The following is a 26382-nucleotide window of genomic DNA, read 5'->3' on the forward strand; positions in this document are numbered from 1 at the left end:
ATAGAAAGTGGTAGTCAGGACTTTAAGAGACCTAGAAATTATATTTTATATGGTATAGCTGAAGGAACTGAGTATGTTTATTTTGGTGAAGAGAGGACTAAGGCCCAACACAAATACAAAAGCATTTAAGACTATGTAGAAGAAAAAATATTTGATATTGTTCCATAAGACAAAACTAGTGCTGCAAGGGAGTTTAGATGGTCTACCACAAAGAAAGAATTTTCAAGTACAGTTGTCCAACATTGAAATAGTCTGCCTAAAAAAGTACATCTCCTACTTTCATTAAAAATGTTCTCACAGAGGAGCTGTAAAAATATTTACTGCATTAGGTTAAAGGTTGAACTAGGTGATTTCAAATGTGCTTGGCTAATTATATGAACTGTTACTTTCTTTACTTCTCTCAAAACAATTATTTAGTATATTAACACACATTTAATCAATACTGATGAGCTTTTAAATCTTTGTATTAGCAAAGAGTAAAAATCAATTTCAATTTTCATTTTTATAAGATAAGGTTGTATGCCTTAGTAACAAGCACAGTAACACAAAATAATTCAGCAGGGTGAAAAGTATGAGGACACAACCACAGGCTTTGTGCTCCATCTCTTCAGAACATTGCCAGAAATAGAGAAATGTGACCGTGACAAAAAAAAAAAAAGAAAAAAAAAAAAACCACGACCTTGCATTTTAAGTAAGCTAAAGGAAAAACAATCTATTTAATTTTTAAAGTATATTTGCCTTTGGGTTTCATAATGATGTGAATAAACTCAAAAATTAAGCTGTTTACTTTTATAGAATGTCAAAATGTCAAAGACATATGATTTCATGGGTATATGATTTTATAAGATATTCCACATAAATAACCTCTATTTCTTCTTCTGCCAATTCAGTTTCTTTTCTACTTAAAATAACAAAATACCCTGTTACAGAAATCCTCACAAAGCATAGTTTTCTGTTATTTACTTCAATGATCTAATGACATAACTATTAAGACATAAGTAAATGTGCTATAGTCATAACATGTAATTAAATGATCTGATTTTTTATTTTACTAGATTAAAATTATACTAAAGGATACCTGCTCTATTCCTTTTATTTTTTTTTTCTCCCATGAACTTCAATGATAAATAATTCCATTGTTTTCCACTTTCTACTCAGGTGTGGAGAAACAGTATGGCATAGCAGAAAGAAAGTTGACTTCCAAAATGGAAATAGCTGGGTTCAAGTCCTACCTCAGACACATCCTGGATCTGTGGGCTCAGTCAAGTCACTTAATCTGGTATTGATTCTGATACTCATAAGACTATATAGCTTTGGGAAAAGTTCCAGAATTATACTGGTAGAAAGGGCATGCTCATTGGGCTATTCCTACACCAATGAAATCATATGTTCTTTCTCAAAACAAACAAACACAGTTCTTACCCCAGCACCGATTTTCCAGTCTCATCAGGTTTACGCACGGTAAATGGACTTGGATCAATGCCAACATTCTTTGGCATAAAGTCTCTGAAGGAAGGGAACAAGCAAAAACAGGCTGTTTATAAATGTCTTCCAGGAGAATATTGCACTTGAATACATGCCTGCATAACATCCTCCCTCTCCCCTGGAGCTGCAGAAATCCCTGAACCAAAGATTCAAAGTTTCAAGTGTTAGAAGCCACAGAGCTGCCCAGAGGAATGGCACCAAGCATTTCTAGCAGCTGGTTATTAAAACTATTTATGCATACGGTATTGAATAGGATATTGTATTAGACTTTGAATTCAAAATGTAGTTTGTTAGCATGAAGTGTTTCTAGATTTACTGCCAGTTTGATGTAGTAAAGAAGAAAAAAAAAAAAAAAACCTCATAAGAACAACAGTCACAAAATTAAAGTGTTAAATGGAACTTCAGAGTTTACCTAGATCAACCTGTACCTGAACAGGGTTTTTACTCTCTTTTTTTAAAAAAAATTTATTTTATTTCTAACTTATAGAATGAAACCATTATTCCTATAACATATATATATATATGTAAAATATATATATGTATATATATATATAAATTGCACATGAAACAACAAATCTACTATATGTAACTTGCTATTCTTTTTAAATACACAAACGAAATTATCATGTAAATCCTGTTTTAAGACCTCCAAAGACACAATTCCACTATGTGCTGAGATAGCCAATTCAGTCAGATCAATTGGTCAATTAGTTAGTTGATTGGTCTGTCAATTAGTCAGTTGATCAACAAGGAATTTGGAAAAGAAGGAAAGATTTCCTTTTTATATCTACTATATCTAGTTTTCCCTATAACAACAAGTAAGTACAAAGCAGATCCTCTTTCTATATAACAAGCAAATTGCAAGTAAATTATCATCTTCCAAAACACAGAATTATAGAATCTTAGGAGAGAGAGCTTTAAAGACTAACCTGTCTAATTAATATCTATGCTTTTCCTCTACAATATATGACAAGTATTCACCTAATTTTTGCATACCAATTTTCATTGCATACCTTTCAAGATAAGGCTTTCCATTTTTGAAGGGTTCAAAATAGCTATTCTGGAAGGCCTCCATAGCTAGTTCTAAAAAATAGGATCCTGGAAGAAAGTGGCATTTTGTATCATGAGTAAGATCTGAGGTCCACTTCATTAAGGGGGAGCACAGACCCTTTAATAAAGTGCCATTGGCTTAGAGTTCTGTCTCGGTCTCTCTTATTGTAGGTAGGACAAGGTTAATCCCCACAGAATTTAAAAAAGATTTAAATCAAGATTTTTGCAGGAAGATAGTGTTATATGGATATAAATAAATACTATGTTTTTGGATTGCAAATAAGAAATTTTGGAATCAGTTTTAAAATGCTTAAATTTCAACATATTATTATGATTTTAATAATAGTACCTCCATTTTTAATATTAGCATTAGTACTCCCAAATTGTGTCACTTCCAATACAGACTACCAATGTTTTTTTCTTGGCCTATTCTATTTGCCCTTCTTAAATCTGTTTTCCTTAATGCCATTTCTACTTCCTCATGAGGGAAGAATTGTGATTTTAAGAGTCCAAATAGGGGCAGCTAGGTGGCACAGTGGATAGAACACCAGCCCTGAATTCAGGAGGACTCGAGTTCAAATCTGATCTCAGACCCTTAACACTTCCTAACTGTGTGACCCTGGGCAAGTCACTTAACCCCAGCCTCAGAAAAAAAAAAAAAAAAGAGTCCAAATAGAATTGCTCCACCACTAATGAAGAAAAAAAAGAGTTTTTTACAGAAATTTTGTCTTTGTGGATTCCTTCTTAAGACTTTATCTTAAATGCCCCTAGACTGATTTAGATTAATTTTCTATTAATTTGTTTTCCCTCCATTGTTTCTCTATGATTTCTTAATACCATTCTGCTCATAATCTTCCATCAACTTCTTTGTAAGATTTTTCAGAAAATTTATACTTGAAATTGGTGTTGATCTTTCCTCTACTGAAATAAATGTTGGGTTTTTTAGGGTTAAAATCAGACAGCAGAAGCAATTATATATAATGACTGCATAGCACCAAGTGAAGCCAAAAAAATAAAAAATAAACTAATAATAATAATAATAATAATAATAATAGTAAATGGGTTTATATATATATATATATAATAGTAAATGGGTTTGCCACTAAGAAAGTTCAAGACAATGGTCAAGTCAAAGGAAAAGAAGGACTTCTTGTATTGAGATGCTCCTACTTGCAGATGACATTCAATCAAATCCTAAAATAAATGCAAAGTCTCTTAAAAATATGCATAATCACTGAAGAGTTCAATCTAACAATTCAGATAAGAAGTACCAAATGGATGAAAATAATTTCTATTGTTTAGCTAGGATATACAGGTGGATTGTTAAGGTCTATGCATAAGTGTGAAGGGACAGGTCAATTCTCCAAAACTCCCACAACTATGAATCATAGCACCCCAGAAGGAATTGCAAATCAGCCTTTACTGACACAGATGTAGCTTGTGGATTGGGAATGAAATAAATTGGAGGCAAGAAGGAAGAGGTCAGAGAAAGCAACAACCTCTCAGTTTCCTTGTATTGTTATCATCCTCTCACATGAAGGGATCTATTCTGTTGATCAGAATTAGATCCTCAGTAGCCACTAGCATGTGGCTTCCTTAACACCCAGTAATCACTAGCCAATTGCTTCCATAACAGATTGAAGAACTCATTCATTACAATTTGGACATAAACACTGGAAGGGTAATGAACATGGTGAAGAACTGAACAGAAAAAGAAGAGTGGTTTGAATTGACTCTGTTAAATTGTATAAAGCTTTTAAGGAACCCAAGCTTCACCCTAAAATAAAATTACCAATATATTTCCAATAATATTGTTAAAATATAAATCATGTAATACTACAGTTCCAAAGAATTAAATTTCAGGTTACCTAAACAGCCATAGAAAGGAACATGAGTATTTTAACCTAAAACACATTACTAACAATGACTTGTAGAAAGAAGGGCCCAAATTTACTTCAGATCAACAAATATATTTATATTAAAAGCTCAGTGTGCCATACAGCATGCTAGGTATACAAAGACAAAGTAAATCAATCCTTGTACTCAAAGAGCTTACATTTTATTGAGAGTAAACAACATATGCATATGTAAGCAAATACAAAAATGTAATTTTGGATTAGGATGAAAGAAGGTTAAAAGTTTAATAAGAATAACAGAGTATATTCTGTATGGGATGATATATCACATCTACAGTAGTTTGAATTTGTAATTTTCCTATTGTGGGCACTCCTTTTATCAGAATAGTCACAACCACTTTATTTCTTATACTTTATCATTCTTGTTCAAAAATGGTGCTATATCCAATTATAGATGCGGCTTTTAATGGAAACAGCATTAAAAAGGAAAAGTGTAGAGAATGGCAAACAGGAGGGTGAAAGGTCTAGAAATGCAATTCAACATTTATTAAGTACATATTATGTAGAAGACAGAGTATCATGAAAAATTGGATGGGGAAGGTCCTCCTATAGAAAAGGCAGAGTAGAGACATGATAATATCTTTCAAATACTGGAAGAAATTATAAAGTTATTTTCTGTTTTGAGTAAGATAAAACTATGAATAGTCATCATGAAGTTCTTATTCCACTTATGATAAAGCAAAATATTCTAACAATTTAAGTTCCCTAGTAATGGAAGAAATTGCCCTGTGAAATAGTGAGCTCTCCTGATCACAGAAAATATTCAAACAGAAGCTGGATATCAATCTGTGAGAAATACTGTAGAAGGAATTTCTGTAGGGATATTTGGTTGAATTAGGTGACTTCTCAGGTGCCTTACAACTTTAAGATTCTATAATTTTGTGTTTTATGAACAGTTTAACAAGAACCTTTAATGTATAAAGTGAAATCATAAAACTCAAATATTTCACCTACCTTGCTGAACTTGTCATGGCCAAGCAAAAGGTGTCATCAAAACTACTTAATTCATAAGGTCGAAAGAACTCACTATGGATATCAATTTCTTCTTCATACTTGTGAAATTTCTTCACTATCAATTTCTTTCTGTTTTCCACACAGGTTACTACAATGGATATTTTTTGTTATTCTTTTTTAAGTATCAAAACTTTAGAAATAAAATTACATTTTTTTTGCATTTTTCATATCTAAATGGCAATCTAGTAGAGAGAAGGAAAAAAACTGGATTTGGGGTCAAAGGATATTAGTTTTCATTCCAACTCTGCTACTGACCCTGGACAAAAATGGTTCTTCAGAAGACCAGAATTTAAGTCTTGTTTCTACACATACGGTCTGTATGAGTATGACCACATCACTTAACTCCTTAGTGCCCCCAGGAAACTCTCTAAAGAAGAGAGATGATGAGTCACTTCTGTGCTGTTGGAACAAATTTCCACACTGAGAGTACTCTATAAACCAATTAAATCACAGGTGTTGACAAAAAAAAATATATTAAAAACACAGAATGCTTCAAATGTACTACCATATTTCAAATACCTTTTAAAGGAAAATAAAAGTATAGCACCTACCTTCATCATAAGGCAATGGCAAATGATTTATTACTCCCGGGGTTAACCAATCTGTATAGCTATAAAAGTAAAAAAAAGAAAATTTATGGCCCAATTATAAACACTAGCTTTGCACAATTAGTGGGTAGAAGGAATATCCTGTAATCACCAAATCCATTTACCTTGCTAGTTAATTTTTAGGTCCTTTATGAGATAATATTTTGTACTTAAACTAAAAACGTCCATACAAAGTTGCCTCCAACCTATGATTTTTATGGTCCCTTTGTAGGTTTCATTTTGAAAGCCAGGATATTTATCTTTAGTTTTAGTTCTACCATGAAATCATTATGTGACTCAAGGCACAAGGCATTTCCTCTCTCTGTACCACAGTTTCTTCATTGTAATTAATAAGAGATGAAAGCACTTTCCAAAGTACTACACAAATGAAAGATATTTTTTCTCAAACAATTTAAGGTCATATTAATTTAATTACATGCTCCCTTTACTTCTTTTATCCCTTTAATGTTTAAGTACATACTTATTCACGAGAAAATGAAATGATAATTTTAAGAGAAAGGTAAATTTTAAGTCAACTAAATAAATTTTAGTCATGTTCAAAGGCAGGTTGTCTAAATTGCATCTAATTTTTAAGCATTATGAAATGCTTAAAATAGATTAAGAAATTCTATTCTGATATGATTTTTTGATTATTTTATTCCAAAATTAAGTTACTCTAAATTTTTAAAGATCTGAACCATACAACTTAATTTAAACTCATTTTGGGTTCTATTATGTTCAGAATAAAACAGAGACTGCTTTGAAAGCAATAAAGTATGAAGACAATGGATAACCTGCTATTTCTTGAACTGGAATTCATTATTTCATTATTTTTTAACTGTCCACAACATCACAAACCCCCATATTAAAATGTAACTTCCAAAACATGTTCCAAAGCTACAAAGAGGTGACTACTTATTTATTTGCTATTGCAAATGGTTGACCATCATAGAAACAATCATTAAATTTCAAAATTTACACACTCATGGTAAAGTCCTCAATCTCCCAATTAAAAAAAAAAGTAATTTTGTAAAATATTTGTACTTAAGAAAGCCAACAAGGACTTAATTATTATTTCTGTGTGCTTCACTAAAAAACTTAAGGACTACATTAAACTATAAACTAATGACTTTCTACCAAGTCTTTTTGGACTGACTCTTTATCTAGGCTGAATCTTGAGGTTTAGGTCCTCCATAATAAAGCAGCCAATATGGAGAACTTTCTCCAGAAAAACTGAAATTTACACACAATTGGACTTTCCAAAACCATGTTTGGGTTTCAGGTAGAATGAAATATTGTTCACTGATTCAGAGAAAGGATTGACAATCAAAGGACCTAAACTCATTTCTGGTTCTGTCATTTACCACATGGGTTCACTTTTGGGCTCTCTTCTTTATAATCAATAGTGACTTTCTACCATTCAGTTCACTTCTCTAATCGTCACTTTCTTCATCTTTAAGATGAACTTTTGGGTTCCTTCCAGCCCTAAATATAAGATTCTATGAATTTTGCATAGCCTCTCTTCATGTCAGGCCTAAATCATCTTAAGTTTCTATTTCATATCAATGTTAATTCTAAGAGTTTCTTTCACAAGTAACTGTGGTCACTTTATTTTTTTTTTCAAAGAGAAAGGCATCAAGTCACTTGTTCAAAATATAGCATACTTTTTCAGTTATTTCAGTTAACTAAGAGGGAGGAAAATACCTTCTTCTTGTCTGTGAAAGTCTCATAGTGTTCTTATGATGTAAGTAAAAATCTGTGGGGAGCTCCCAGAGATGAGGTTTGCCTTCAATGGGATGGAATACTCCCAGAAATAGATTGATAGAATCTTGTCTATCAGCATCTAAAAAGCAAAAATATGTATTTTTTCAAGAAATCCATTAACTGATTAACACAATATGAAGATGTTTTCATAGACAAAGTGAATACAGAGAATATATGTAGATACAACTGTGTATCCATGCAACTTGCAGCTTTAAAAAATTAATCAAAAATTAATTTTTAAAAATCAAAAACAACCAGCAAATGTTTGATCAGAATACAAATCTTATCAAAAAACTGCTTCCCTCCTAATTCTCTCAACCCATCTCTCATTAAATCATAGAGAAAAATTGAAGTTTCATTTCCAAATAAAGTTAATGAGGGAACAAATTTAGACTGCTGAATTAGGTCAAAGAGTTTTATGGTTTCAATCCATTACAAGAAAACATGAAAAAATTATTTGTTAGGATTACAAGGCGAGAACTCAGGTTGTCTGGGCAATTCTCCAGCTCAGAATTCATACCTTTAGTTCTGGCCTTTAAACCTTTAAAAGGAGCAAGTTCATTGGTTGAAGTATTTTCTCACAAGCCCCATTGAGTTCTCACTACAATCTCTGCTAGGATAAAAGAGGAGGGCAGGAGGGCAAGGAGTTAGTCTACTCTGAGAAAGGGTTGGGATGACATTCTGAAGGAAGGCAAGTCTAGTCTGAGATTAAGTTGAGACAGCAGTCCACAAGGATAACTTAAGAGACGACCGGACCTTTACAATTCAGGACCTTGACAATTTGGCGCCTACAACATGGGGCAAGGACTTTTGCTTATCCTCACAAGGATTTATTCTGAGCCTTTCAGAGGAGCTAGCTCAGACCTTCATATTTTGGTGCCTGAACAGGTACAGACACCCTACCTCCACTGAAGTCCTCCAGTGACCAGGAGATTAAGTGAGTAGTCTAATAGACAAATAAGGAACTTACCTTTTTAAGGGCTAAACCAGAAATCTCTTATAGCTGAAATGGGGCAGATGTTAGCTAAAGACATTCCCTTGACCTCAGCCGACTCAGCCCCAGCCTCAGCTCCAGCCCCACCCAAGAGTGGTGCTATAGAGAGTATAATTAAGATAATTGAGGAGCAGAGTTTATTTGCAACCTGGGTACAGATTGCTAAACTCTTGGGCGCATTAAAACGCACGTCCCCTTGGTTCTTAGAGGAAGAAAAACTAAATGTAGATAACTAGAAGCTAGTGGGATTTCAACTGAAAGAATTTCACGCAAAAAATGGGCCTCTTTCAATTTCTGCAGAGGTATTTTATATCTACAACGTAGTTCAATTAGCCTTAAACTAGCGAGCAAGTTGTAGGAGAAGGAAAAGTTTTAAAAATTAATAGAGGAGGAAGTATGAGGAAAAAAAGAAAGATCAAGATCTTGCCCAAGGGCAAGGGGATTTAAATAAGGAATTAGGGTGTGATGACTCTGATTCTCTTGAAGAAGCTTCAACCCCGCCTAGAGAGCAGATTATTGACAGGCCCACATCTACTCCACCTTCAGGGGTAGAGGAAGAAGGAGGAGGGGAAGCAACAGAAACACAAACAGAATCGCCTGTGAAGCAGCCTATGACAAGATTAGAAAAAGCATTTATTAAGGCTAAGAGAGAAGGACAGGATATAAATGATTTTATACATGTATATCCTGTGATTGAAGGGATTGACTCTGTAGGTCAAAAAAGGAGAAAATATACATCTTTAGATTTGAATAAAATTAAAGATTTGAAAAAAAGGTTGTACCCTTTATGGGGCTACATCAGTTTATGTTAAAATGTTACTAGATGGTTTTTCTTATGAAGTCCTAACCCTGAATGATTGGAAATCCATAACAAGGACATGTTTAGAACCTGGACAAAATCTGTTGTGGCTTGCGGAGTTTCATGAATTATGTAAGATCCAAGTCAGATGCAATTTGGAAATAGGAGTTAACAGACAATTCACTTTTGAGAAATTAGCTGATGAAGGTCAGTATGTAGAGAATTCAGAACAGATTAATTATCCTATGACAGTGTATGAGCAAATTGCTAAGGCTGCAATAAAAGCTTGGGGTTCCCTCCCAGGACAGAAAGATCAGGGAGAGGCTTTCACTAAAATAGAGCAAGGTCCCAATGAACCTTTTGTGGATTTTGTGTGATGTCTGTAAACTGCTATCAAAAGAACTATTGGAGAAAATGCAGCTACAGAAATAATGACCAGACATCTGGCTAAGGAAAATGCCAATGAGATTTGAAAAAGAATTATATGGGGATTAGACAAAGATGCTCCTTTAGAGGAGATCATAAGACGATGTGCTACAGTGGGAACAAATGCTTTTTACACCCGGACTATGATGAACATGGAAAGACAGGATCCCTCTTGGCGAAGGATTTCTAGAGAAATTTGTCGATTTTTGAGACCTAATGAAATCTAGCAAATGGATGTGACCCACTATAAATCTTTTGGTCGTCTGTCTTTTATCCACATGATGATAGATATCTTTGCAGGATTCACTTTTGCAGTGCCAACAGCAAAAGACACAGCCTGAGTGGTCACTGAATTCCTTATCCAAGCATTTGCAATTATGTGTGTGCCACAAGAAATAAAAACAGATAATAGACCTGCATATTCTTCTAAACATTTTGCACACTTTTATGCGCAATATAAGATTTTACACACTACTGGCATACCTTTAAATCTGCAAGGTCAGGCAATAGTAGAGAGAAGAAACAGAGACATTAAGACACTCCTCCAAAAACAAAAGAAAGGGGGAGCCACAGGTAACCCTAGAGAACTTCTAAATTTAGTTCTCTATACCATTAATTTTCTAATTTTTGACAAAGATGCACTGGCTCCGGCAGACAGGTTTTATAACCCACCAGAAGGGCAGTGTCCAATGCGAGCAGCTCCACTGTCCTTAGATAATCACCAGGTAATGTGGAGAGACCCAGAAAGTGGTGAATGGAAGGGACCAGATAGGTTAACTGCTTGGGGGAGAGGTTTGCTTGTATTTCTTCAGATAGAGAAGGATTCAAATGGGTGCCAATGAGTAGTATTCACCTTGTCCATCATAGAGAGACAGAAAAAGAGAAAAACCTCAAAACAAAGAAGATCTAAGAAACATCTGACACTGAAAAGAACATGGCTGATAAGGAGACTGTTAAAGATTCCCTAACACAAGGTGAGACTAATGGACAATGGACTTATAGACATTTATAAATTCTCAATTTATGATTATTTGATCATGTTATTTGTTACATACTTCTAGCATGTGTTATGTTACTATGTATTTATGTAATTATGTGTAATACCTCCCATATTGATGGATTTATGTTTCAAGGTCATGCCCACCCTATATTCTAAATCAAAGAAAGGGAGAGATGTTAGGATTACAAAGTGAAAACTCAGGTTGTCTGGGCAATTCTCTAGCTCAGAATTCACACTTTTAGTTCTGGCCTTTAGAGAGAGTTTACACTTTTGAACTTCTGAAAAGTAGTTTACACAACCTTTAAAAGGAGCAAGTTCATTGGTTGAAGTATTTTCTCACAAGCCCCATTGAGTTCTCACTACAATCTCTGCTAGGATAAAAGAGGAGGGCAGGAGGGCAAGGAGTTAGTCTACTCTGGGACAGGGTTGGGACGGCACTCTGGAGGAAGGAGAGTCTAGTCTGAGATTGAGTTGAGACAGCAGTCCCCAAGGATAACTTAGAGACGACCAGACCTTTACAATTCAGGACCTTGACAATTATTGATTGTGTTTTTCATGGAATCGTAAAGAACAAGTCTCCAAAAATCTCTAACTGCAGAGACTATGTACTTCATAGGTAGTGAGGAAAGTGCTTGGAGAATCTTAAAACACTGCATCAATGTGTGTTGCCAGCACAGAATAGTGAACAGAAAGCCATCTTTGGAACTAGAAATACTTTGGTACAAGTCTTCACTAACACAAATCAACACTTTTATTCTTCAGTGTCCTCATCAACTTTCTAAGTCTGTGTATTGCATAGAAGGTAGGTGGTAACCAAAATTGGTAGTGTTCTTCACTGAAAATTTTCTAAATGAATGAAAGCATAGATCTGATATTTTTTGAGAGGCAGTGAAATGGATAAAATATTGGATAGAGAACTTGGTTCAAAGCCAGGAATACCAGTGATCAAATCACACCCAATCCTAAACAAAAGACAACTTTTCAGTGTTCTGGGCAGCTCTCCAAAAGAAGGTGCTACCCAGAAAGGGAATTTGAAAAAAAAAAAGGGGGGGGGGATTTCTTCACCTATGGCATTACTTATATTAATAAAACCATAAGTCAAGTCTTGTGATTTTCACTAGAATTATTACCATTAATATCAGACAAAATAAAAACTGCCATAACAAATGAATTTTCACATTTCCTTAAGGGAAGATTCACTGGACTGGGCAGGGAAGCTAAATGATCTCTCTCCTAAATCTGTCAGTTACTTATCCTGCAAACTTAAGCTTGTCAGATTTTTTTTTGTCTGCTTCTGTCTCACAATTCTTGAAATCATAACAATCTCTTCTTTCACCATAGAGGTATTTGTACCATATTCATATTAAGAACAGGGCAGGTACACAAACATGCACACTTTATTACAATGTGCATCCAAGGAATCTTAATACTCAGTCAAAAAGGATATTATTTTTATTCTCCAAACTAAAACAAAACTATACTTACTTTATTTTTTGTTTGTTTGTTTTGTTTTTTTCTGAGGCTTGGGTTAAGTGACTTGCCCAGGGTCACACAGCTAGGTGTTACGTGTCTGAGACCACATTTGAACTCAGGTCCTCCTGAATTCAGGGCTGGTGCTCTATCCACTGTGCTACCTAGCTGCCCCAAACTATACTTACTTTAAAAAAAAAAAAAAAAAAAAACACTTTTTTAAAAATACAAATTTGGCAAAGGATCTTCTTTAATTAAATGAATTTGCTTACCTTAAAATTACAAAACAATTTCAGTCTTACCTTCTCACCTTAAAAAAAAAAAAAAAAAAAAAAAAAGGATCTTTCCAACTCCAATTACCAGTGATTCCTCAGTTGCCTCATCTAATGGCCTTTTTTCAATACCAGTCCTTGACATTTCTGAAATCTGACACTGTTAATCACCTCTACTTTCTGGATGCTTTCTCTTCTCAAGATTGCACTCTCCTAGTTATCTTACTACCTATTTCACTACTCCTCCCCACTCTTTGCCTGATTTAGGACAATTGTGAGAGTCCCTTAAGGCTCCATCCTGGTCCTACTTGTCTTCTTCTATGTATGATCTTGTTTCAAGATCTCATCAATTTTCATGGGCTCAGTGTAGACAATTCCCAGATCTATATACCCATCCCTAACTTTCTGAGCTCCAGTCTCAAATTACCAACTGCCTTTTGGATATCTCAAACAGGACGTTCTATAGGCAGCACAAAATCAATATTTTGCAACTCATCTTTCTCCCCAGACTCTACTCTCTTCCAAAACTCCCTATTACAATTATCCTCCTAGTCATCTATACTCCCAAATTCATTATGATCTTCAACTCCACTCTCATACCCATTACACATATCAAATCTGTTGTCAACTCTTATTGTTTCTATCTTCACATCATGTCTCATAAATATCCCCTTCTCTTCAGTCAAGTAGCCACCACCCTAGTATGTCCTCATAATTTCTCAACCAGACTATTCCAACAGGCTTCTAACTGGTCTCTCTGACTCCAGCCTCTCTCTATTTGAATCAATCCCTTACTCAGCTGCCAAATGATTTTTCTGGCACTTCTCTAATTCATTGAGCTCCTGAATAGGAATAGGGAGTCCTATTCCCTATTCCTATAACTTGAACCCTACTATTTTTGCAGTATTTCTACACTACTCCCCTCATTCAAGCTATAATTCAGCTACATTTACACACAACAATCTGTCTCCTTTCTCCTTATCTTTGTATCTGGAGTGCTCTATCTCTTCACAACCATCTCTTTGTGCTCCCTAGTTCCTTCAAAAATGTTCAATTCTCACCTTTTGCAGGCCTTTCCAGCTCCCACTCCCATAACTGGTAGTGAAATTCCTCTCAGATTAAACTGGAAAATGAACGGATGCCCATCAATTGGAGAATGGTTGGGTAAATTATGGTATATGAATGTTATGGAATATTATTGCTCTGTAAGAAATAACCATCAGGAGGAATACAGAGAGGCTTGGAGAGACTTACATCAACTGATGCTGAGTGAAACAAGCAGAACTAGGAGATCATTATATACTTCAACAATGATACTGTATGACAATGTATTCTGATGGAAGTGGACATCTTCAACATAGAGAAGAGCTAATCCAATTCCAATTGATCAATGATGGACAGAATCAGCTACACCCAGAAAAGGAACACTGGGAAATGAGTATAAACTGTTAGCATTTTTTGTTTTTCTCCCCAGATTATTTTTACCTTCCGAATCCAATTCTTCCTTTGCAACAACAACAACAAAATTCGGTTCTGCACATATATATTGTACCTAGGATATACTATAACATATTTAATATGTATGGGAATGCCTGCCATCTAGGGGAGGGGGTGGAGGGAAGGAGGGGAAAAATTTGGAACAGAAGGGAGTACAAGGGATAATGTTGTAAAAAATTACCTATGCATATGTACTGTCAAAAAATGTTATAATTATAAAATTAATAAAAAAATAAAAGAAAATTTTCTAAAGAAAAAAAAGAAAAGAAATTCCTCTCAGATTATCTTCCATTGCCTTTCCATAAAGTTTGTATATACATGTTAGTTATTTATATGTATTTCACATTATATTGTAAATTCCTTAAGAGAAAGGGCCTATTGTTGCCTTTCCTTGTATCCCTAGCACATAGCATACTGAAGCATGTATTAAGTGCTTAATAAATGCATTAAATTAAAAGAATAATAAAATTAATAAATTCAGATTGATTAAATAGTACTGCCTTTATCATGCCACAGAATAAAGTATCTTTATTATCTAAACTTAAAGGTTGAAAACCCCTTGGAACAATGGGTTTCCATTCTCCATCAAAACAGTTTTCCACTCAAGGGCAGTACCTCCCAAATTTTCATCAGGTTGATTGAAAGTGTTAAAGGGTTGAACTGACCAGCATCCAAAGTCTCTTCCAGATTTCCCTAAAAAATGGACAGGATAGGGGAAAAGGAAAAAGCATCCTAGCACCCAAGTCAAGACACTAACCAAGATAAACACTTGCATTAGTTACAGGGAAAGATCCAAGACATTTCTCCAAACCTTTCTCTCATTGCCCTCACACTTCAATGCATTGCTCAGTACAATCACTAATTGCATTATCATGTTTCAGCACTCTATACATCCAGACTGGCTCCACAATCCCCTAATTTTGCCACATAGAGGAGTAATCTGCCTAGTTCCTGATGTCCCTATCTAGAGATATATTGAAGCCCTAATCAATGGTTAAACTTTCAATGGGAGGACTTACACCTAGAAAACCAGAAAAGTCTACAAATCAAGACTTCCTTTATTATTTCATTCATTGTTTGGTCTTAAAAAAGTGATGGGGAAAATGTTAATAATGCAAAGAAAACTTCAAAGTATGTCTCCCCCTCTCCCAAGAGCTGATTATTAAACATTTATGAGTTTGTCTTTGATAGCTCCTCTCCAATTCAGCCCCAACAATTGTCCCCAAATACTGGGATTGAAAGAGCTAGAATGAGAAGAGCAAAATCTCTGTTTCTCTTCCCCTCCCAGCTCTCCTACCTTCCTTCCTCATTTTACAAAGAAAAAAGCTGGGGCCCAAAGAAGAGAGTCCAAGGTCACAGGATTAATGATAGAACCCAGATTTAAAATCAAGCGCTTTTTTTCTTGTCCTTTACTCTTTTCCTTTCACTATTTGTCTTGATTCTTTTAATTGGAGGGTAAGGGAAAAATCAACAAAAAAGCATAACTATGAAAAGATAGTTTAGGAAAACAAGAACAAAAACTGGTGAATATTGAAAGGAACAAAAAAAAAAAAGTTACCTAAAAAAAAAAGCAAAATAAAAAATAAAATGACATCTCTATTAGCTCCCATAAAGAAAAGGAAAATAACTACCCTAAAAGATAAGTGAGAAAGAAATCTACTTATACTTATAAGTATATTTATAAAAGTTAGCATCTCCTTGGGACCTTGAAACTTTGCACAGCTCATAGAAAAATACCAAATAGATTTTTTTTCAATGATATCACATGTACGTGTGCAGCAACACATTGTTTTAGCACTGGTTTGAACACATCAGGAAATTAGGCAGTAGTTTTATTGAATTAGGCTTTAGTCTCATGTGCTCAGGCTCAGCTACCAAGTAGACTTCTGTAAAAAACTAGTAAATCATGACATTTGGCCCAGGGAAAATGGTCAGACCCCAAGATCCAGGATCTCAGAAAGCTCCATAATTAGTTTACTTTCACTCCTCATTAAAATTAAGTTGAATATATACAGGCCTATTTTGCAATAAACAGATTATTTGAGACTCCAGATACTTAAACACACACACACACACACACCCCACACAAACATGCATATTATAACATAAAAACCAAATCTGAAGCTTAGCATTGTTACTTATATAAAAGAAAAAAGATCAAGACAAAACACTTGCCTTTCTTTTCTAACATTTAAGTAAGTATTGTAATTGTAAGGAAAGTAGAAAAATTGTGGGGGGGTTATCTCTGGTAAAGGTCTCATTACTCAAATAGATAGAAAATTGAGCCAAATTTATAAGAAATCATTTCCCAATTGATAAACAGTCAAAAGATATGAACAAGCAGTTTTCAGACAAAGAAATCAAAGCTATCTATAATCACATGAAAAAAATGCTCTGAATCACTACTGATCAGAGAAATGCAAATTAAAATAACTCTGAGGTATCAACTCACACCTATCAAAATAACTAATATGACAAAAAGTGTTGGAGGAGTTGGAGGAGATGTGGGAAAACTGGGAAAATAATGTGCTTTTGGTGAAACTGTAAACTAATCCAAACATTCTGGAGAGCAATTTGGAACTATGTCCAAAGGATAATCAAACGGTGAATATTTTTTGATCTGATAATACCACTGCTAAGTATGTATCCTGAAGACATCCAAAAAATGGGAAAGCCATCTCTTTATACAAAAATATTTATAGCAGCTTTTTTTTGTAGTGGCTAAGAATTAGAAATCAAAGGAGTGCCTATCAATTGGGTTATGGATAAACAAGTTGTAGTATATGATGTATATGACTGTAATGAAATATTATTGTGCTATAAGAAATGACAAATAGGATGATTTCAAAAAAACATAGAAAAACTTACATGAACTGATGTATAATGAAGTAGACAGAAACAAGAGAATGTTATATAGTGCAGCAATACTTGATGAAGAACTCTGAATGGCTTAACTGTTCTCAGCAATATAATGATCCAAGACAATCCCAAAGAACTAATGATGTGTTTCACACTATATGCCTCCAGAAAAAGAACTGATATTGATTTAATATATACTAAAGCCATTTTTTCACTTTCTTTTGTATTCGTGTACAAAGTGACTAATAAGGAAATGTTATATAAAATGATACATGTATAATCTCTATCTGATTGCTTATCATTTCAGAAAGGGAGAAAGAATGTAACGAAGGAGGGAATTTTGAACTCAAAACTTTAAATAAAATTATTTTTTAAAATTTTAAAAGAAGTGCTGTGAAATATGAAACTTTATTGCTAGTTAAGGAGTTTATATGTTTTTCTTTTCAAGTACAACATAACTACCCAGTTAACTACACGAGTAAGTAGATTACCAATTAAAACTATTTCAACTAACCACAATATTTTCTCCTCTTCAAGGTTTGACCAAGTATATATTCTAGGTAAAATATTTTAGTTTCACTTTTCCTTGTGTTTCCTTGAGAAATATTGGTTTTTAATAAGATTAATAAGAGCTAAAGTGGCCACCTAGCTTTTATTAACACATCACTTTGTTCAGTGACTTTCCCAGTCTCTTAGGAGTTAGTAAAATGGACCCAATCAACATTGTACTTAATGCTGATAATATATACACAGCATTAAAACTATATAAGGAAAAAGAAAATGCTCTTGTAGGTAGTTTTCATTTCTGGTTATATGTTATATAGACACAGGATTTAAAGAAAAGACAAATTATCTATCACCATAAGAAATGTGATCTAAAAGAGGAATGATTTAAACCACTGATCTTTAAATTACAATATTTTTGCTTACATCTAGAAAAAAATCAGAGCAAATCCTTAATAGATGTTTGTTTGTTGACTTGACTTGACTCCAAAGGATTCTGGATAAAGTTTATAGTCATATTATAAAGGAAGGATGCAAAGGACTTTAAAAAAATTATCCTTGAATAATCAGTGACTATTACTGAAAATTGCTTGTCTAATTGGCAAGAAAATATTGATTTTATAAACTCAGGGAATTGTCAAAACTGTCAATATTATTTTTAACTCTCCCCTCTCTCAAAAAAAAAAAAAGAAAAAAGAAAAAGAAAACATCTGTGGATTATAATCAGAATGGCAGATGAAGAGTAAAGTATGCATAGCATTTTTGTTTAAGGTACAGATAATGTAAACAGTTACATATAATTACAATACAGCCATCTTTAGAAATATAGATTAAAAATTGAAAGGGCAGGGGCAACTAGGTAGTGCAGTGGATACAATACCAGCCCTGAAGTCAGGAGGACCTGAGTTCAAATGTGATCTCAGACACTTTACACTCCCTAGATGTGTGACCCTGGGCAAGTCACTTAACCCCAACTGCTTCAGGAAAAAAAAAAAAAAAAAAAAAAAGAGGGGGGTAAACTCATATTTTACAAATGGGCAACATGCAAGAGGAAGTAACTTATCTAAGGTAGGAAGTACATTCATATAACAGTCTTTCATTAGAAACAACTTAGCAATTAAAAATCTTAGCTCTGAAAGAAAAAAAAAAAAAAAAAAAAAAAAAAAAACCAGCCCTGATTTTGTCTAGGTAAATCAAATGGCTAAAAAAATAAACAAAAAAAAATCTATATGAAGTATTACACATAAAACAATAAAAACCCCAAACAGGCTTTTGTATCTTTGAGTCCTGAAATTATCTATAACTCCCCATTTACCTGAAAAAGCATTACTGTAATATCTAGACAGAGTTTGCATGATGTCTTTGGAATGCTGAGTCCATGGAGCTATCTTTCTATAAGTTTTGACTCGATGAACAAGCTGAGAACCACCATACTGAAGAGACAGAGTATCACCATGATCTTCATATAGTTCCTCAAATAACCTATGCAAAAGATAATGCACCTTTAAGAATTCTGTTAGAATTCTGACAAAACTATCTATTTGGATCACAGCCTCAAGATAATCTTTCATTTCTGGCTTTCTTATGTTTTTTCTCTTTTTTTCTTTCAAGTCAAAATTCACTCTTACTTATCTCAAAGTCAGAAATCCCTTTCTTATTATGCTTTCACTTTATGTTAGTATTTCAGTGGCCATAAGTAAGCTGAGCAGAAACACAATGAGCCAAGAAAAAATTGTCTATACCTCCTTTTGACTTTTTAAATCTCACATTTGACATCTATTTTATTTTATTTCTGATATACCTTCTAAAAAAAGATAGTTTTTGTCACAGTTATAGCAAAATTGTTCTTTAAAAATGCATAATTGTAATTTGCATATTTAAATATGTGTTATGATTTCTAGTTAAAATGAAATCTGTGGAGGTGACTGCTTAGATCTGCTTAAACTTTTTTATCAGACCACTGTCCGGTAACAACAGATATAGCATTTTTTAAAGTAGCCTTTTATTTGAGATCTGCTCTATGATTAAACTCTACTAAGAAATAAAACTGTTATTTTTTTCTTCCAAAATGGTTCAGGGCTTATTAAGTTGTCTGCAGAATTCAATTTGCATATGAATGAAGTATTTATTAAGCATTTACTATATTATGTGCAAAGCATTGTGTGATGTGCTGGGGATACAAATAGAAAAATAGGACAATCCCTGCTCTCAAGATACTAACATTTTAATAAAATGTGAAAAAAGTTCAACTCCTCAGGTAAGTTCAATTTACTTAGACATAAACCAAAAAACCAAAAAGCATGACATGATAGATGCATATTAAATACTAATGTTCAAAGAATTAATTTGATTAATATTATATAGAAAACATGATTATTTGACTAACTGAATAGTATGACCCACAAGATTAAATAGCATGCCTTTAGCTATTTTATAAAATAGTAAAATGTAATAAACATTTTAAAAATAATCAACAATTGTTTTATGTCATTACATTAAAGTAATGGTATATATAATAAATCTTACCTAACTGCATCTGTATCAAACTGTAGATTAGGTTTGTCAATCAATCCCAAGGAATATAGTTGATAAGCTAAAGCACATTTTCCTACCATAAACTGGGCTGTATTAGTGCGATCTAAGCAATCCACACAATTGGTACGAAGGACGCCAGTCTAAGAAATGAGTAACATAAAATTCTTCTGTTATTATATACCACGGACACAATTGTTTGAATGCAATTTCCATAACAGTCTAATTTTATTTTTCTTTGGGAGTAATAGGAGGTATTCATAAAGAGAGTTTCAGAGCTGGAAAAAACTTTAGTGATCATATATCCCAATTTGTACCTCTCAAAGAAGCTTAGAATCTGACAAATAGTTAGATAGACTTTGCTTTGAAGAACTCCAAAGGAAAAAAAAAATCCAATGCTTTCCAATTTTCTTTGGAATAGCTTTATTTATTAGAAAGTTTTTCCTAACACTAAGCCTACATTTACTTGCCTCCATTGCTTCTGAGGCCAAATTGGGGGGAAAAATCTAATTTTTGTTCAACATGATACTTTTTCATATATTTAAAGAGCTATCATGCACTTTCATGTTTCCTTCCTCCATAATTTTTATATTTAACATATTCTTTTCCATATTTAGAATGAATTCAAGGCCCTCTGCCATTTTGCTTGCTCTTCTCTGTACATTCTCCTACTTATCTAAGACCGTCCTAAAATGTGATGCCAGAACCAAGCAAAATAGTCCAAATGTGTTCTGTTATAGATTATAATACCTCCTTATTTCCTGAAGTTATACTTCTCTTAATGCAATCTAAAATTATATTAACTTATTTGACTATTCTTAGACTTGTCAAATATTTATTGCTAAACATGTAATTTTAAATAAAATTAAAGATTAAAATATCAAAATACATTTCTTGAGTTATAAGAGGGAAGATTTTTAGCTTTCTTAGGATTGCTACAACTGCATTTTAAGTTGTTTGGACTTTAAATGATTTTTCTTATTCATTTTAGTGTAATTAAATCATTACCCACTTTGTGATTCCTTAACTTACATTATACTTTTCATATATATATTTTTGTCACACTTCAACCTTCTACTGAACAAATTTTATTAAGTATCTATGATGCACCAGGCACTGTGCTAGGTTCTGGGAGAATTCACATACTACTATATAAACAGTTCATTTGACTTCTATAGGATGACAGAAACATGGAGCAATTTTCTCATATTCTCCCATTATCACAACTCAAATGCCAGGAAACACTATAATTATCAGCACCCAAAATAGGAAGCTAAGAACAGAGAATCATGCTCCACATTACAAGAGGACAACACTATACTGCTCACAGCTGAACCATATTGAGCCACCATTATAAACAAAGGCCACATGAAGTAGAGAATTTAAAAAAGAATATGGTTATAGACTATTTTTATAAGGTGTAGAAATGTGCAACTCCTTCAGTTGCCTTTGGGAGAAAATTCAGATCCAGGTGAGCGTCCAGGGTTCAAGGAGTTCATGCCTGAGTTGTAGAACTCCCCAAGAAACTTTGACTGACCAGGACATATCATTGTGTCTCCTCCCCACAGAATGCTAACTCTTGAAAAGGAAGCCAGCAGAGCTGGCATGTAAACATACATGTTTCCCCTCTCACATAATATTTTGTACACTGTAGTTATGTTTAATTCTTTCCCAGTATCTAAGTATCAGTCTTTTGGCGATAATTTAGGCTATGATAAAGCTTTCCTGAGACAGCCTAAGGTGCCATCTCTACTAAGACATCTGCCTCTGAATGTACTCCATTAATCTCAGAAAAAGATTTGGGAGCCTCAAATGTAACAGGACCTTTTTGATGCACTTATTATATACTAGAGCCCACCATCAATTTATGAAGAATCCCCTAATAGACTCTAAGTTTCATGAAGGTTGAGATTATGTGTTGTCTTAATGAGGTATATCATCCAATCCCCAGCACAGAGCTAATTCTTTGTGGGTGTTTTTGTTTCGTTTTGTTTTGTTTTTGTGAGACAATTGGGTTAAATGACTTGCTCAGGATCACACAGACAGAGGTAATTCTTAATAAATGTTTGTTGAATTAAATCCCAATTATTTTTAGTTATTATAGCTGCTGCTTCTAGGACAAACATCCCATAAGTGCTAAATAAAATTTACTAAATGTTCAATATTTGACATTGAAATATCCAAAAAGAAAATTTTAGTAAGTTAGCATTTTTTTAAAAAATGGCTTCATCCTAAATTATGCCCTAAGGAAGAATTTTACCTCTCTGTTTGTTTTCAAATTGTTACATTAATTTCAGTAGATTTTATTTATTTATTTAATATTTTACCACAATTACATTCAAAACAATTTTTTAACATTTTTTAAGACTTTTGAGCTCTAGGCTCTCTAGGTTCTCTTCCTTATCCCCACCCATAATTTCAGTAGGTTCACCTATTATTGACAACTACTATTTTCTATACCTGCAAGCGACCAGTGGGAACCACACATCCTCCTAGTTCATTCCACCTGTTTTAAAAAAGAGATTTTTTTTTCATTTCAAAAGGTGAATTGCATAATGACTTTTGTTCTAGTTTTAAATTATCATAACATCAAAGAGAGCCATGTTACTGTCCAGTTGTTTAATTGTGTTCGACTCTTTGACCCTAAAAGCTATGGTACCTTTTTGGCCAAAAAAAAAAAAAAAAAAAAAGTATACATTCTCAGCAAAAACATTATAGTGGCTTGCTATTTTTTTTTCTCCAGTGGTTTAACACAAATATGGTTAAGTGATTTGCCCAGAGTCACACAACTAGTAAGTGCCTGAGGCTGGATTTGAACTCAGGCCTTCCTGACTCTAGGCCTAGCATGCTATCCACTGAACCAACAAGCTTCCTTCAAGAGAACCATAAAGAATATAAAGAACTGGTATTCTCCTTTCAGGCAGATTAATGTTCAAACCATCCAAAATAAATGGTTACCAGGGGGCAGCTAGGTGACACAGGAGATAGAGCACCAATTCTGAAGTCAAGAGGAGCTGAGTTCAAATCTGTTCTCAGACACGAAATACTTCCTAGCTGTGTGACCCTGGGCAATCACTTAACCCCAATTGCCTCAGGAAAAAAAAAAAACACATACACAAAGAAAAGGAAAACAAAATATATGGTTGCCATTGCTGTGCTAAATATGTGCAAGAAGGAAACTTCTACAACCTACCTTAAATAATTCTAACACGTTTCTTTCCATTAAAGAAACTCTTGAATCTGACCCAACCAAAACCTTTTTTGCTCATTTTCTCTTTCATCTCACAAGGATAAAGAAAAACTTAAAGATCATCTTCACAAAATATTTCATATATTAAAGGCATATATAAGTCAGTTATTAGCCTTCTCTTCTCAAAGTTAAATCACAGTGAAATTTCCTTCTTGGATCAGTTTTCCATACTCTAATTATTCACTTGCCTTTAGAGTTTCCCTCTTTCCTCCTCTTTAGAGTTTCCAGAGATAGCCTCTGAGGTGATGCAGGAAGCTTCACAAAGGAAGTAATTAAAAATACCTTTGTGGCTATTCTACTACTTTGTTTCTGCCAACCTGTTCTTTTTAAAGTGAGTGCTCAAAGATAAAATGCTAATTCTAATAGGATTACTTGCTCCCCATATTTTTTTCTCTTTTACTTCAAATACATTAAAGTAAAATATTGACTTTTTATTACTGTTGAATTAAATCATATGTCAACAATTCAGAGCTGGAAGGGACATTAAAAGTCTCCTAAATCAGCCTGCTTAGCTGAAGAAACTGAGGCCTAGAAAGTTTTAAGTGATTTACTCAAGTGGAAGAACCAGGAATTGAAGATACAGGTTTTCTGACTCAAAACTCTACTGCACCTCAGTGCCTCCCCAAAGTTAGTTAAATGTAAGAGAAAATAAACATGTACAATATCTGATGATCTTATTTACTTTTGGGAGAAAGGATGAATATGAAATGTTTTATATCTATTGTAGCTGTATAACTACATAAAGAACTTCACTGTCTAAATTAAGGGCTTCATCTTTACCATCATCAGATCTCTCTTACCAAGACTCAGATAGGAATCTGACCTGGAATCAGACTTCCTTCACTGGTACAGAAAACGCCATACTTTTTCTGTCCTACTTCAAATATATCAAATAAAATGCTGAATTTTTATTATTGTTGACTTAGATTACAAAACAATTTAGGGATAGAAGGGATATCAAAGGTCTCCTAAACCAGCCTCCTCAGTCCTACCAATGCAGGTCAGCACCTTCTCTATAACTCATGGGCTTAGAGCTGCATGGGAGGAAGAAGCCTGTGGACCTTGAGCACATCATTTCCTGGCTTTAAGGCTAGCTCTCTATCCATGATATTGCACACCTCTCCATAGATCATGACACATAATTTACTATCCCTCTGAAAATACAGATGATGCCATCACATCGATATATAAATCTGTAATGGACCATGACCAACTCACGTATGACATTTCTACTCCTGGCAGAGGGGTGATGGTATGGGAGTGGAAGGGAGTTGGGGAGAAGAAATCCATATACAGTAAATGGAAAGAGCACAGAATATTCTCCTATTTGACCTCTGCTACTGTTTCTGTTTCTCTCTACCTCCAACTCTGCAGTCTGAATCTTCAACCATGTGAAACTGAAAAAAACTAGCAATAATGATAGCACCAACCCTACTGACCAATGGCCAGTCATTCAAAGTCTCTCTCTTTTTTATAATACCAGACAAGAATGCAACAATAAGGAGTATGCAGCTGATAACTTTGTCACCTTGAAGCCCATCTTCCTTGAGAAGTGGAGTAAAATGGGACAGGGATAGCCTCTGAGGTGATGCAGGAGGCTTCACAAAGGAAGTAATTAAAAATACCTTCGTGGCTATTCTACTACTTTGTTTCTGCCACCCTGTTCTGGCTCTACTCACATCTCTCCAGTTCTCCTTAATTCAAATCCAATTCACTTGCAAGATATCATACTCCTGAGTCATCAGTCCTTTTTAAGAGTGGAAAAACAACAAAAATTTCTGCCATGATAATGTAAAACTACAAGTCTGGAGGATGAGAGCACTTTAGCAACCTGTATTGCTTCCCTCCTCCTTTCTCCCTCCCTCCTCTCCCTGTATCACTCTCCAGGTCTCTCTGTCTCTGTCCTCTGCCTGTCTCTCCCTGCTCCTCAATATCCACTCTCTTCCCCCTCTCCCTTTCCCTCTGCCTTCCCCTTCCTTTCCCTTTCTATCTCTCCCCCTGTCTCCCCTGCCTCTCTCTCTCTCTCCTTCCTCCTCCTCTACTCCCTTCACCTTCCCCCCCCCCAAGTTACATGATTTGCCCAGGATCACACAATTATCAAGTATCTGAGGCTAGATTTGAATTCAGATCTTCCTGAAGTCATGGCTAGTGCTCTATCCGCATGTCATCTACTCTCCTGCAAGCCATGTTTTCAAAAGAAATTGTCAGTAACTAGTAATTGGTTGCTTTTTTGTCCCAAATCAAAAGACCTATTGTAGAGGTATACTATCATAATGAAATTGTAGAGGTATACTATCATAATGAAACAGTGCTGTAATATTCATTCATAACACATAGAATATTTATTCCATAACTTGCTTCTAGAGCTTGAGGCCACTCTGTCACATCAGTTAATACTATAAAAGAGCACAAAAGTTATTGCTTTTATAAGTAACAAGTATTTCTGGTGCTTAATGTAATGTTTCTATCTTTGTTACCATAATATAAATACTTACTACCTTTTACATTTTTAAAAATATACTTACTTTTCATCTGGTCGCAAAATGCTACAGTAGGAATCTGGACGATTTACAAAGAAGCCTGTTTTCTTCACCAAACTTTCTGCGAGCACATTTAGTCGATCAAGAACATTACATAGCTTGCTGAGGAGAAAATCCAAACTTAGAATAAGTTTTTACTTTCAAGGAATAGGACAAATACATTCAATTGGCATACATTCATGTTCTTTTTTTTTTTTAAGAGATTTAGGCTAGAATTTAATAATAAAGTTATAATGATTCATTTCTAGACTGCAAATGCTGACTAGCAAAAAACATACAAAAGAATATAATGAATCACGGATCCCCAATTATGGATGCAGCTAGGTAGCATAGTAGCACAATGCTGAATCTGGAGTTAGGTTGACTCATCTTAGTGAATTTAAATTTGGCCTCGGACACTTACTAACTAGCTGTATGACTCTG

At 34.2% G+C, this 26382-nt stretch overlaps 1 protein-coding gene across 1 annotated transcript in view; it reads right to left on the reverse strand.

Annotated features, from left to right (window-relative positions):
- Window positions 1-26382, reverse strand: part of FIG4 (FIG4 phosphoinositide 5-phosphatase) — a 134049-nt gene that overhangs the window by 48927 nt on the left and 58740 nt on the right. Inside the window, exons 12-19 of the mRNA XM_074310123.1 lie at window positions 25945-26061; window positions 22630-22675; window positions 20164-20312; window positions 18953-19119; window positions 7757-7895; window positions 6017-6075; window positions 5406-5553; window positions 1423-1506 (exon numbers count right to left, since the gene is read on the reverse strand). Coding sequence (XP_074166224.1) covers window positions 1423-1506; window positions 5406-5553; window positions 6017-6075; window positions 7757-7895; window positions 18953-19119; window positions 20164-20312; window positions 22630-22675; window positions 25945-26061 — 909 coding nt within the window. The remainder of the gene's footprint in view (window positions 1-1422; window positions 1507-5405; window positions 5554-6016; window positions 6076-7756; window positions 7896-18952; window positions 19120-20163; window positions 20313-22629; window positions 22676-25944; window positions 26062-26382) is intronic.

This window comes from Sminthopsis crassicaudata, chromosome 4 (genome assembly GCF_048593235.1).
Source record: "Sminthopsis crassicaudata isolate SCR6 chromosome 4, ASM4859323v1, whole genome shotgun sequence".
NCBI lineage: Eukaryota > Metazoa > Chordata > Mammalia > Dasyuromorphia > Dasyuridae > Sminthopsis > Sminthopsis crassicaudata.